Raw genomic sequence first — 14,527 nt, forward strand, 5'->3', positions numbered from 1 at the left:
AACTTACTGACTACTGTTGTCCTGCTCAACCATGTGTACCAGCAGAATGCAGGTTTTTCAAGTTGTTTGTAAAGTAAAGCTGTTTATTTGGCCTTGCACCATATATCTCCTTTCTCTACCTGTAGCAAAATGTTTAGTTTGTCTTTCTGAAGCAAGAACTGTTTCTCTCTCTGCTACTTCGCTTCCCCCTTACACACAAACCCAACAGAGTTTCTTTGTTTTGCTTTGCCAAGAAATAAGTGGGCACAATATAGAAAAGATGGGAAAAAAAGGAGGAGAAAGGATTAAAAGACTGGATTCAGCCTCAGTGGGAGACTATTCAAAGCCAGTGTGCAGATTCTCTAAGTGTGAAAGAGTGGACACCATGCAGACTATGTTCAACATGCAGTGATAAAAAAAGAAACAAAAAAGAGACAAGTGAGCGAAATACAACAACCTGCAGAGCCCGTCTCACATCCAATAGTTGTTGTGAGCATCTCAACAAATTAATTGGATCTACTTGTGATAAAAAAAAAAATCAGAGGGCAACAGAACATATGTTTTGTTCCTTATAATCAAAAGCTGCGTATTGCTATAAGAGAAGACCAACTAGCCTAAATGAAGAATAAACAATTCCCGAACAAATGTATATATAGATACATTAAAACTGGTATGAAATCTATGTACAACATTAGTGACTTACATACCAAATAAGAAAACTAAAGTACATCAGTATTCAGTTTATTAACTTTATATTTATTTTGTATATTATTACAGCATAAAAGAACTGCAGTTCAATCATTGTTTTCGGTTTTCCTACCGTCTCTTTTCAGTGGCCTAATCCGACCTCTAGAAGCTCCACTGTTTCTTTGATGTAGTGATTTGAGTTGCTTTCCAGTTACTCAAAAAAACAATAAGGAAAGTAGAAGATCTGCACTGCGTTGTTCTCATTTTTCACGGAAGCAGCCAAATGCAATAAGACTACATTGATGGAAGAATCATTTTAAGAATACTAAAATGTTATCGATTACACACATAGTAACTGTGAAAGATGACACACTAACCGATATTAAGACATATAAGGAATGTTGTTACACCCTAAGTATCATTTAGCAAATAATCCACATACATAAATTCATTATATAATGCAAAATGCTACAACACATGCGAATATGTCGGGACTTCCAGTGCTGAATACCAAAATGTACCGATGACAAATCTTAATTTTACCAATTTATTTTTACATGACGGTTGACATACCTCGTTTTTAGCCCATCTGCAGTGACTCCCTGGGGCATTGACAGAAAACAAATAATCTATTTAAAAAGCCTACACATTGAATTTAAAAAAAATTTAAGTTTATGTCTACCCCTCTTCACTTTACAATTATAATTTTGACTTCATAATTGTTCTGTTTTTTTAGATATGTAAGTATGAGTAAATAACGCAAAATGTCCTTCCTTTTTTTGTTCTATAATGTCATAAATGTAATAAAAACACGACATCGCTGTCATAAAAATGCAAAGTTAAGGTAAAAAATTATCCCAAATGTATTTTATATGTTTTATACTCAAAAGGCTGTGCAAGCTTCAGTAGATTCAAGATTCAACTCTCTTTACCGTCATTATGCAAGCTCGATGAAATTATGGCAATATTTCCTCACATAATAAATAATATAATCAAACCAACATAAATATGAATACAAAATGCAATATACTAATATGTGTATATATCAAAAGTATAACGTTTTTACCCATTATGCCCAGCAATACTGAACCTAAGAATATTGGAGGGTAATGGATACTTTATGGTTCTATATGGATGTTTTTGGTCCAAACTTGGCCTTTCAATACGGAAGGTTCCTGATCCCTGGGTTATGATTTACTTTTTCAGTATCTTTGGAGATTAATTGATTGTACTTTTACTAATGTGCTATTTTAATTGCAATACTTTTGTATTTTTAATATTACTTGAAAGATCTGAACACTTCCACTTTGTTTAATAACAAGATACAAACTTTTTAAAAACATTTTTTATTATTATTATTCCAATGTTCCAGTTTGTCTTTTCAAAATGTTCCAGGGTACAGCTTTTGACTCTTTCTGTTGTCAGAAAGTTTAAATTGTGCACATCAAACTTCAACGTACGGTAAGGTGTGACATGTTTTCTCCTAAAGTTAGGACAGGGACAAATCTCTTAAATGACAAACCTCGGTGCTCTCTGTTGACAGAAAACAGAACTCTCAGACATCATTGAGAAAATTAATTAATCCTCAGCTGTGTTGAGGCAAACGTTGGGAGAGAAACTACATATAATTTGGATGATATCCTCTCTCTCTCTTAGCATTGGTGCAGGTTACTAGCACAACCAATCCCTGTCTGCCATTACCTGAGTTGCCATGGTAACCCTCCCCCAAAAAGAATTTATTTCAGGAAGCAACCCATCGGCAACAACCTGTGACTCTCTCTCTGTCGCTCTCATTCTTTCTCTCCTCCTCCTCCGTCTCGTCATCGCGCTACCCTTTTTACTCCTTTCACACACTTCCTGCTCCTCTCCTCTCAAGCTGTCTGTCTACATATGGTGTCCTATACTTTCTTCCTCCGCCTCGCTCCCTTTCTGCATTTTATCTGACTGTCCCCTTCCTCCTCATTTGCTGTCATAGTCTGTCCATATTCAGCCACTGGGTTAGTTCATTTGTAGCTACCACCAGAGGAAATGGTGCATCAGGCTCCTTCACTAGGTTGTTATCTGTACTCATGGCTGGAGCTCCGTGTGTTTGAGGGAAAAGTACAGCGTCTGTACACGCGTGTGTTTTGCATGCATTCAGAAGTGCAACTGTGTGTGTGTGTGTGTGTGTGTGTGTGTGTGTGTGTGTGTGTGTGTGTGTGTGCGTGCGTGCGTGCGTGCATGGGTGCTCGCGTGCGTAACCGTTTGTGCCAATTATTTCATTACCGGCTGACAGATTTCTCTTTCCACTATTACCGCTCCCCTAGCCACAGGCACCAGCACAAACCCCAGCAGTCACAGACACACAAACACACACACACACACACACAAGCTAGCACACAGCAACCAGTTAAAGTCCATCAATTAAGAAGGCAATTTGCTCAAGTGGTTCCACCTGGGCTAAAAGGCAGGTGGGTGGCTATGCTCTGTTTACCTATCAGACACTATTAGGGCCGGGATGTTGCTGGTTTTACTTCTGTCCTGCTTCCATGATGTCAGCTCTGCCTTTTTTTTTTTTTGGTCTGCCTTTATGTCTTATAGGCTGTGTATGTTTGTGTGTGTGTGTGTATGACTGAACGGGAGATTATGTCAAGTGTTCGTGATAACTGGAATGCACTGTATCTGTCAATGAGTGGCAACCAAATGACAGATGATGCTAACATTTTGTGGATGCGGTGCGCGTGTGTGTATGCATGTTATGTGTCAGGTTATGAAGCCGCTGACATCTAGAAGTGGTAGCTGACGCCGCTCTGTCCACACACATCCCCCGTCTTTGACAAGATTTCATCAGCAATACCTCGAAGTGTGTGTGTGTGTGTGTGTGTGTGCTATTATTTTTGTGAGTGCTTCATTGTGGACTGTGTGCGTGCGTGTGTGTGGCCTCTGCAGCAATATTTCATCCTTTCTGGAGTCCCCTAAGAACCTGCGGCACTCTGTGTGAGTGTGTGTGTTTGTGGCGGTGTATGCATATGTATTCATGGCTACCTCTGTGTCTTTGTGGGTGTGTGGGTGTGCATGTGTGTGCGTGCGCACATCTACACTCGCTCCAAGCATTTATTCACTATCATGGAGAACAGCACGTGTGTGTGTGTTCTGAATGTATGATGAAACTTCACACGCACAGAGGCACACACGCACCATGCCACACACTCACACAGTCTGTTTGATAAATTAGACTTGGAGCTACAGGAATTTGCTTTGCAATGAACTAAGGCAGCCACGAGATAGTCCATACAGTCTGTCAAGCTCCGGTGTATACTTGCAGCCCCTGCGTATGCATATGCTTGCGTTTGTATTTGTCACCCTACCTCTGCATGTTAACTTAACATGTGCCGATGCCTGTGGCCTCGACGTTTATCTGCAAGAAACGGAGAGACCGCGTGTTTACATACCGACCTCGCCATACAAAGCGCTCAGAGGCACAACAGAAAGCACGCTCAGGAGGTAAACCGCACCGACAGGACCTACATGTCAATGCTTCCTCTCTCCGTTCATTTGATTTCAGGCAAGGGCGTTCTGTTTCCTGCATCCCACAAGCCCCATTTCCTTTCTCATTGGATGTGGTATTATCCTTGGGCTTATGTGGCAGAGTACAAGATATAATTTATTGTCTGTTCAGCAAGGCAAATGTGCAAACCTGGCATATTTCATTTGCTGAACATATCATTATTAAAATATGATTCCCCCCCACCTCCTTTTTTTTGTTTCGCACTGTGTGGAGAAATGATATCTGGGGGAGATCTGATTCTTGGCCTCACTGTGAATTTTTTGCCACTAATATATATAAAACATCGGAGGATGGGCAACCTCTGTGTGAGGAGGGGAGACTGGCGAAGTCAGTGTTACGAAAGGGGAAAGCACAGTGGTAAAAGAGTCAGACACATCGATGGATATCAATGCATACCAAGTAGAAAAATGTGCATTACTTCTCAGATGATGAAACACCAGGTTTGGGAAAGCAGTGAACCTCCTTGCCCTGCTTAATACATACATACAATCTGAGTTCAGACAGCTACGAAGTCCAGGCTGCTTTAGCACCCATAGCAGCAAATACCCAGCATGCCTTGTAAATGACTGTGTACACAGCGTGTATACTATATATGCATTATTTTTACGTGAAGAATGTGCCTTTAAACATTCCCCAGCAGCAGCACTGTAAAGCAACAACACGCCATGGAAGAAAGCTTTCTGTATTCATGAGTTTGGTTTTAACAGTCCCTGCAGGTACAATAATGAAGTTCCTTTCTCCCATGTGGAATGGACCGTAATGATTGTGATGAAGCAGAATTGCTGGCTGGTTTCCTTTTTTTTTTTCTTTCTCCCCCCCTCGCTGCTGTTGTATTGACAGAGCTGTAAACATAAGCATAAAACTATATGTCGCAACGATGTAACTGTAAAAAAGAACTATTAACAGATGCAAAGAGCGAGGCCAAGCCTGGAAAAAGATGCAAAAACAGGCTTCAGTGGTTGTTTGAGTGCCCTATTTGAAGTCTATTCTCTGATAAACAACACCTTTGCAAAAAGGTTCAAACATAAAAACGGAAAATGTGAATAAAAACAGAAACATTTTGTGAACTGTTATTAGATTTAGGTATTTATGTAGAAGGAACACATAAAAAGTTGAAATTGAGACATTTTACTGTGTTTTTTTAATAGAAGGGCAAAAGGCTGAAAAAGTTATGTAACGTTTAAAAATACCTGGTGCAACATGTCACAACAAGTTAGCTTAATTAGTAATACAATTAGGCAAATAAACAGCTTCCCAGAGGCTGAATCTTTCAGAGGATAGGGTTTTACAATGCTGTGAAAGACTGTGTGGGTCAGTTCCACAAACACTTCCTTTCTGGACCTTGCCTCTTTTCGGATGGCCTGAAATGAAGTAGAAATCTGTCCTGTGGTCGGAATAATCAAAATGTGAAATTCTGTTTGAAAATCATGCATGCTACATCCTCCAGCACAGAATCTGCCTTTTTACTGTATGATACATACAGGTTTTGGAGTGCCACATGCTGCCATCCAGACGTCGTTTTGAGTGTTGGGCATGGTTTACTAAGCTCAGTGGGACAACTTTGAAATACATTCTGCTTCACTAGTGTGGTAGATGTTGTTTATATGCTAAAAATGGGTCAATTTTGCCTGTTACTAGGTGGTTGCTAGGCATGTATAATTCAGATTTTGTGAATATGAGATGTTGTTGTCATGAAATAAAATGACACAATGCTATTAGAAGGTTTTAAAGGTGCACAAGTGCTAAAAACAGGCTAAGTCTCTTGATAGGTGGCTGATTGCTCAACTCCTGATAGCGTAGGCGGAGCTTGTAGACAAAGTAACAAACACACAGGCAGAGAGAGATTTATTGTGTAATAGTAAGATATCCTAAATGAAACAGCGGAGGCTATGAACAACTAAACAAGAGTGGGGACATTGAAGTTTCTCAACTACAGAAATTGTTCTGATTTTCCAAATAAGAAAACCCAGAGAAGGTTGTTTTAAAAAGACATGTTGAGAAACTATGGTAAATGTGCACCCAAATGAAAAACAGATCTATTTGTTCAAAAACCAGCAACTTCCTGATTACATTATTTGATACAGTTTCTGTTTACTATTATCTAAATATGGTTTTAAATATTATATATTATATTTTAATTATATTTTTGTTTTATTGTATTATTATTATTGACATTTTACTACTTAAAAAATCAGGATTACAATTGAAAAAGCCCAAATTGTTTAATTTTTATCAGCTGAAGATAATTCTCTTTATAAGTTATAAGTTAGCTACACTGTGTAATGGAGTGGCAACAGGTTCCTTCTGCATTTAAAATGCTTCACAACTGGAACAACAAAGACAGTTCCAATGAGTAAACAAGCTAAAGCATGCAATGATTTGAATAATGTTATTCAAGCAACCTGCTGGATTACAGTTTGACACCGCAATGCTTGCCCGCTACATCAATTATGTCAATGATGATCACCGTACGAACAGAAAACCTGATGACTTATCTTGCTTCGTTGCATGACTAACATCCATGTCAGCACCTTTTTCGCCGCATGCTTTAATGCCATTAGAAGATAAATGAGTGGCGCTGCTTGTTATGACCCGTAATGATATGGTTTGTCCTTTACAGTGAGCTAAACCCATTTTCTTCTACTGCGTAAGAACGGGAATAGGAATTGGAACCCCACAAGCAATCTATTCAAGGGTGCAACAAGCTAAGGGGATGTGACGTGCCAATGTTTCTTAGTGATTTTCATTATGTGTCATTCTATTCTAATTCATTTTCAATTGGACCATAAGAGCTGCTGCCGTAAGCAGTATAAAAAGCAAGAATGAACGAGGGAGGATCTTGTTTAGCTGCAAGACATCCTGAGAAAGAAAATAATGATCTTTATGAAATTGCTTTAGACACAATCTGACAGCCGAGACAAAGCAAGTGGCTGGCCCTGTTCGAATCGATAAAGCCTCCATTAGTTTTCTAAAGAGTAACATGCAATTTGTTTCGGTGGAGCAGCATAGCATCAGTAATATTCTGCCCCTTTGACACAAAAAGCTAATGCACTATAGCCCGCCTAATGTCAGATTAAACCTACATTTCTGTCAGATGGAAATGGAAAAACGGTTAGAACGCAGCGGATCCATAAAGCATGACCAAGTCTGTTATCGCAGACACCAAATTTGTGTCACAATGGCCTTGGGGGCCAAGCTTTCGTGAAGACAGAAAAAAACCCTAGTTTCACAATCCATTGACTGAATGACTGTGATCTCACGCACACAGAAGATCAAACTTATTAAGCAGCTATCGATCGACTAGATGAACAGAGGCACGGTGATTGATCCAACCTCGGGATGACCTCATCGCTACCTTTGACACAGCAGGAAGGCACAAATAGAAAAGGCAGAAGGGTAAGCACACTTCTCACCCATCATTTCCTAAAGAATGTGTGGATGTATCACTCTCAAGCACCCTGGTGGTCAGGGAATCAATAGTCTGGAGAGTTGGCCTATGAATAAAATGGACAGGCTCAGTTCCCCTAAATCAGCACTCTTTCAGCTCGCACAGTATATCCTGATGAATCCACTGACTCGGGTTAGATCATCCAAGGGGCGGGACCAGCTTCTCTTTGAGAGATGATCATGATGGACATGTTGCCAGTGTTGCAAGAACAGACCCACAGGAATCCGCCCTCCTCTAAGGAAAATGCTGATCTGAGAGGATCTCTCTCCCACCAGCTGACAAGTCGATAGACAAATGGCTCTGCTTGCCTCTAACCTCTCAAACTACTGGCCCTCCTTCTTCTTGTCCTACTCCTCAGTTTGGGTGTCTACTGCCAAACACTCCACCATTTACTTTCATTTTATGCGCGTGCAAATGCACCCATGATTAATTTATACAGCCGAGCTCTATCAGATCGAAGTGACCAGGAGACATTCTGGACGAGGTTTTAATCAAAGATGCAGCCACAGTTATTTAAACTGCTCAGCTCCTTTATGCTGTTTGCCACTTTTTACAGCCAAGAGGAGCACAACCTAACAATCTGTGCTCTGTGGCTTCCTGATCTGTGCCACAATTTAATATGTGTGGCACACTTTTTTTTTAAATCACCATCATCTTTATTACACTAATGTGCTTGGAAGATGTCGCATTGCATGTCCTTGCTGATCCAAGGTTTTACAGAATAGCTCAAATCTATGTCTTCAAGCTTGGTTTGGTAGGGCCTTGGGGAGTTTTACACGGCACTTCATGGGTGGAAGGGCACGAATGAAGTGTGTAAGGGTGATGTCTTTCTGACATCGCTATTTCCAAAGGCCGCTGAGTGTTTCCAGTAAAAAATAACGGAACCCTAGGAGGATCCCCACAGCCAGCTTTTTATTAGAAAAGCCAACGCCAATCGTCCCACAGCTCTGCCAAAAGGCAATCAATAGGACTTTTGGAAAACTGGGTGCAATAGTGCACACTTTTTACTGTCCCACAATCAATAGGAACTGTGAAGAACAGTGCCATGAGCAAACACACAAACAGATGAAAAGTGGCCCTGGACACAAGGCACAAGGGGCTTGTTTGAGACCAGGCTTAGATTACCTTGAAAAAACCACCACAGGCTTCTGCTGCAACTGTGATTGACTCACAGAAGTGATTTAATTAACAAACCCCTTAACTAATGAATCAATTAAGCAATTGATTAATGCGTGCCACCCCTATGGATTACAGCTGATACTGACCATTAAAAATAAATTGTGTTCAATTTAGAGCAGTTTACAGCAGATTACATTCAGACAGACTTTTACCTACGTACCCCTTGGCTGTGAGGGATTTGAAATCACCGAGGATTTGCCAAGTAAAACACGGTGATTGTGACATTGCTTCTGTATGCTGAAGGAGTATTACTGCAGCATTAAATACATGCATATTATCTTTATCTCAGTTGAGTCCTAAAGCTGTGCTGCAGGGCTAAGTTCCCTAAAATCCTTCCTTTCTGCAGATTAATAATAGATGCTTAAAAAAAGGAAGAAATACTTAATGACTGCACCTCTGCTGCTGGATCTCAAAATCACATTCGAGTGGGAGCTCGTGCAGCAGTTCGCCCTGGCCTCCACTCTAATTAGACCATCGGCAGGTTTTAGATGCAGGTGATAGCTGGAAAAGCGGCTACGCCTCTTAAAGGCCGTGCCTAGCACGCATTGTGCATTCTGCTACAGTGGCACAAACAGAATTAATATTCAGATGGAGAAATGAGACACGACATCCGCAGATGGCACGACGAAATTGAATACTTGTACTGAAATCTCTGCAGTGATAGGAGGAAACTGGAGGACAAAATAGTACGAAAAGTGGAGGGAAAAATAATAACTGCCGATATAAACAGCAGTTGTGGAGCAGATCTTTAGTATGTTACATAACCATCTACTGTTTGACAACTCTGGCACATAAAACCGATCACGCTAGGATTTCTTTTAGTCATGCAATCAGTTTAATTTGAGCAAAAGAGCTCGACGTAAGAGACAGCGATGTCCTGTGTTTCAGGCAGTGACGTGAGTTTTGAGCACATAACCCCCGACTGCAGACTCCCGGTTTGTTCATATGTTTATTATTACACTATTACACCCTCTCTTTTTCATCTGGTGTCCTAAGTGACAGGGCTCCCCTTCCTTCATGGGCCACGTGCGTGCATGACACTGCGAGTTTGCCACCACTTGACCCGAATCTGCCTGAGGCTGCTCCGAGCTGAGCCTCCACAGCACAGGATGTCATTCTAATCCACATCTTTTTGTTTGGAAAAAAAAGAGGATACCCTGCACTGTGCTTTTTAGAGCACCTGCTGTAAATGATTTTGGTTGTCTGACATTGAGTGCAGTGCATTCACACAGACACACACACACTGTATATCTGTCACTTTGGTCCATTATGGCTCACTCTGTGGTTTTACCTGAAGATCAATAACTGCAGTTGTTAGGCAGCCTGGTGGTCTGTCTGAGGGAGGTGGAGGACGGAGAGAGGCCACTGGGCTGTGCAGACATGAGGTTTTTGGGAGCGCTTCACCTACTCAGCTCCTCAGTGTCACAGAGACGTTTAATATTTCATCTTTTCAAGACGTATTAATTTTAAAAAAAAATTAAATAAAAATAAATGGTTCATGTGGGTATGCTTGCAAACGAATGCGCATCTAAGATCATTCCAATCAGAGGTCTCAAACATAAGGTCCGGGACCAGAATTGGCCAACCTGACGCACATCTTTGGAAAATGCGACATCAATTTCTGAATTTCATAGCTTTCATAGTTTTTCCCTCCTGGTGAAGATCCACTGCCATTCATACTACACCAAGGCACTTAAGTGATAGATAAGCAATAACAGTTAAAATGCAGAAAAGTTCCTGTTTTTTTTCACTGTGTGCTGCAGATTTTTTGTTTTTACAATGAAGCCACAGAAAAAGCAAAAGGATAGGACATTTTTTGCCAATTAATGTGAAGTACTCTCTTATACCTGTAATAACCATACATTTTTCTGCAATTTTATAAATTCATGCTGACAAACTTCTTTCATTTAGCACTGCAGCATTTCTTTATCATGTAGAAAACCACACAATGAAAGCTACTGTTAAAACTGCACTTCTTCATATGTTTTTAATTAAATGGAATTAAATGATGTGTAATCAAACATCTTTCTCCTGACAGACGCTGGTTTGGCCAACTTGAAATCAGAGTGGGATGCATGTGTCCCACGATGCTTATAAGTTTTGGGAAAACAACCTTCTATATGGCGCCATCCATGACATAGTTACAACGATGAGAAAATGCAAACTAATCATTCAAGATTATTCAAATTTGTCTTTAAGGTTTTATTGACTCTTAAAGCATCCTCATGAACACTTGAGAGAATTTTCAATAAAGCCACTAAGCTGCGTTCTGGTACACCTTCACAATGTTACTCCAATATTGAGAGCGAACAGGCCACTGGTGTTTTAAAGATGCTGCTCTTTTTAGCTTTAAAAGCACACCAAAGATATAACCGTAGCATATTATGCAGGCCATTTTATTACAGTGACTAACGCGTTATTTCCAGAACAAAACCTTTCACGTGCCTCGATGGTCCCGGACTCGCCGGGGGATTTCTGCACCAGGAGCTGTTCTGCGAACCTGTCGGACCCTCTATTGCCATGTGACAAATATCTCAGCCAATAAAGAGCGAAACGGGATTCGCTTCATTGTGTGAATTATTGAAGTGGACAGTGTGAGAAATTTATGGCCCAAAATTCATCCACATTCCGAGCGCATAATACGTTTCCAATCCCAAACCCAAGCCTCTCTGCGAGCCGAGATCCTGTGCCACATTATGCAAGAGGGCTGACGCAACGGGGTGTACAACCCCCCAACCTCAAATGCATATTTCTGCTCATAGTGTGTTCAGCTTCCTAACAAGCTGACACAGAGCTGACGTATTCTTTCTCCATGAGCCCAAATCACCATCTTCAATCTGTAGTTTGCAAGCTCACAATCACTGATATGAAAATAACTCTCTTGTTGACAGGCTACCTTAAATAATATACCACCTGCATGCACATCTGTACCGCCAGCTTCAGCGTCCTCACGCACTGAAGCACAGAGGAGGCGATCAATCCGGCACATGATAGAGAGGAGACTAAAAATACTTCTCCACCCCCCCACCCCCCTGCTTTCTTTTGTTCTAATTCACACTAAAAGATGGTAGTGTTGGACAACCCCAATGTTCTTAATGAAAGAATATGCAGGCTGAGACTAAACGGCCTCTGTTCTTTTTTAGGTCCCTTGTGCATGCCTTTCATTATCCTCATTCCCAAAAGACTGTCGCTAATGCACTCCTTTGAATTCATTTTATCAGTTCGTATTATTAGGCCTCAGAGCAGGGTTTGACCTTGGCCATTCTTGTAGCCTAAAGTGAGCATATTCTCACCACTTCTCTCCCTCCGTCTCTCTGTGCCACATTTCAATAAAGCCCAAACCGAAATTAAATGTGGCCTCTTGCCAGAGAGTGACCAGCAGACTTCTCCCCCCCGAAAACTTAAAAGCTATTCTGTGTCAAGTTAGAAAGCACAGAAAAACACGGGCTTAAGGGAACAACACCTCAGCGTAAAAAGCACAACATGATACCGGCAAACAACTCGGCAGTGAAGGTCAAAAATATTGTCTTGCCAGTCAACAAGCTCAACAATGCTGATGGCCCGAATCTAATAAGATCCCATCGCATCAACACGGCCGCAAGCAGCACTTTTTTGTACTGTTAGGTGGCCACACAATCCTCTTTTTGACCTCTCTGTAAGGCCAGTGTGCCACAGTAAATTAAAACTACAAAGGGTGGCTTTGGGACATGTGCCAGTACAGAATCCTCAACTCCCCTTGCTTCAAATTTTTTGGCTGACAGACCTATTTCTCACCCCTCGCTCCCTTTACTTCACTATGGCTGGACATACTCCTACCCAGAAGCAGTCATGGACTCACCACGGTGAGGGAAGTGCTTGCTACTGCTTGACCCGAATATCTGCCCAGGGCTGGAGGGAGCGAGGGCATGGCGAGCCATTCCAAGCCTTCGCTTTTCAACAATCACCACAAAGGAAAACTCGTGACCGTTCCTAAGTGCCAAACAGACCCTGCTCGCCCCGGGGTATACATGTGTAAGGGTAGTATTAAGAGCTGTTTTACGTGCCAGCTTTATGCAGTGCAGTAATTCCCCCAGCTTACACCATTTGACTTTCATAAGGAGTTTGAGCAGTAAGTGTGCTCAACCTCTGCATGAAAGTCTCCCCGCAGACAGATGTGATTTGTGTATATCGCGGTGTACTGTAGGTGGAATTAATGACCGGTTACACGGAACAATCTCCCACGCTGAGACATCGGCTAAGTTGTGATTCATTAAAGCATTAACAGCTGAATGTCAGCAAATGGAACTCAATTAATTAGCACCCCCCCCCCTCCCAAAAAAACCCCCAGCTGCACCAACTTCCCACAATGCAGCCATATCTGCAGGCTGTGCATCCAGACAGCATGTCAGCAATGACAGACACACAGCAGCCAGAGCAACAGAGAAGCTGAGAGTTGTGTGACCGAGGGTCTGCATTGGAATTGTACCCGACTTTCGACTCCAAGAAAGGAGGTCTGAAAACACAATATAAAGGCGAATGGAACGACATTAGAACCGCTTGACCTCAATGTTACCCTAAAGCTAGACTCTAGTGCCATCTATTGAAAACGCTTAAAACAAATCAGTATCTCCATTCAGTCAACTGCTTTTGGTGGTACTTTTTTTCACCCCCTCTTCTTTGAGCACAATTCTTCCTTCTCCTCTGGCATTCAATACTGGTTAATCGAACATATTCGGGTTGATTACTTGTTGATGAGCAGAGATGCAGAAATGCAGGTGGGATAGGAATCACAGCAGCGCTTGTGCGCCTCATGAATTTGCTTTTGTGCAAACTGGATTGGATTCTTCTTTCTTTTTTTCTGTATCGGAGCCACTTAAGAAAATTGGATATTTGATCATGTTTGAATATGTATATATACATATTTGTATTATTATTATTTTATTTTTATTATTTTTTTATTTTTTTGCGGAAAACTTCACATAAACTACACGGCAGAGGATAGCTCGGTAACAGATCAGATTGAGGGGGTAAATCGGTGGAGTTTGGTGTGATTACCTTCTTTGAGCAGGCGGGAGTGGATAAGGAGAATGAGAAAGCAGCAGATCGCCGCTCCGGTCAGTGCCCACGCAACTCTGAGCAGCTGCATCCTGGCGTGGGAAGGTTTTGTGGCGGACCGAGACAGCCGTGCAAGCGGGAGAGAGAGATAGACGCACACTCCACCTCAGCTCACAGACACGCACTGACTCATATTCTGTTGGCCATGGAATGCAGCTTTCGTGCAAATAAAAAAATAAAAATAAATAAATAATGAAAAAAAATCCCCACTTGATAGTCCGCTTTAGATGTGACACAGAAGGAAGGAGGATGGGATTCCGCAAAAATAAGCGCGCTCGCTTCGTCGCCGGTGCGTCAGAGTGATTTCCAAACAGAGGGGTGATTAACCCCAAATCACAGCCTGAGCGGCTGGCATCTTTCCTCACACCACTTCTTCTGCTTCTTTTGCTCCTTCAGGGGTCTCTCGCCGGCTTCACGGGAGTGTCGGTCACGACGGGTACGGGAGAGCGGGCTGCACCCCTCGGTGTGTCTCCGTCTATGAGTGCGCACGGCGGTCCACGGCGATGCGGCGCGCAGATGATGATCACCGCTCTCCGCTGCATGTTACGCACATCTCTCCCACTGCCTGAGAGACAGAGGCGAACACTGCCAAC

The 14,527-nt window shown here is 41.9% G+C and overlaps 1 protein-coding gene across 1 annotated transcript in view; it reads right to left on the reverse strand.

The window, feature by feature from the left end:
- The window catches only part of LOC146615381 (uncharacterized), a 131,193-nt gene extending 117,228 nt beyond the window's left edge, over positions 1 to 13,965 (reverse strand). The window contains exon 1 of the mRNA XM_085375556.1: positions 13,875 to 13,965. Within this exon, the coding sequence (XP_085231682.1) occupies positions 13,875 to 13,965 (91 nt within the window). The remainder of the gene's footprint in view (positions 1 to 13,874) is intronic.
- Between the last annotated feature and the right edge of the window lie 562 nt (positions 13,966 to 14,527).

The sequence above is a fragment of the Diplotaxodon limnothrissa genome, linkage group LG17 (assembly GCF_057381915.1).
Source record: "Diplotaxodon limnothrissa isolate DT_005_m linkage group LG17, D_limnothrissa_male_GT1.1, whole genome shotgun sequence".
NCBI lineage: Eukaryota > Metazoa > Chordata > Actinopteri > Cichliformes > Cichlidae > Diplotaxodon > Diplotaxodon limnothrissa.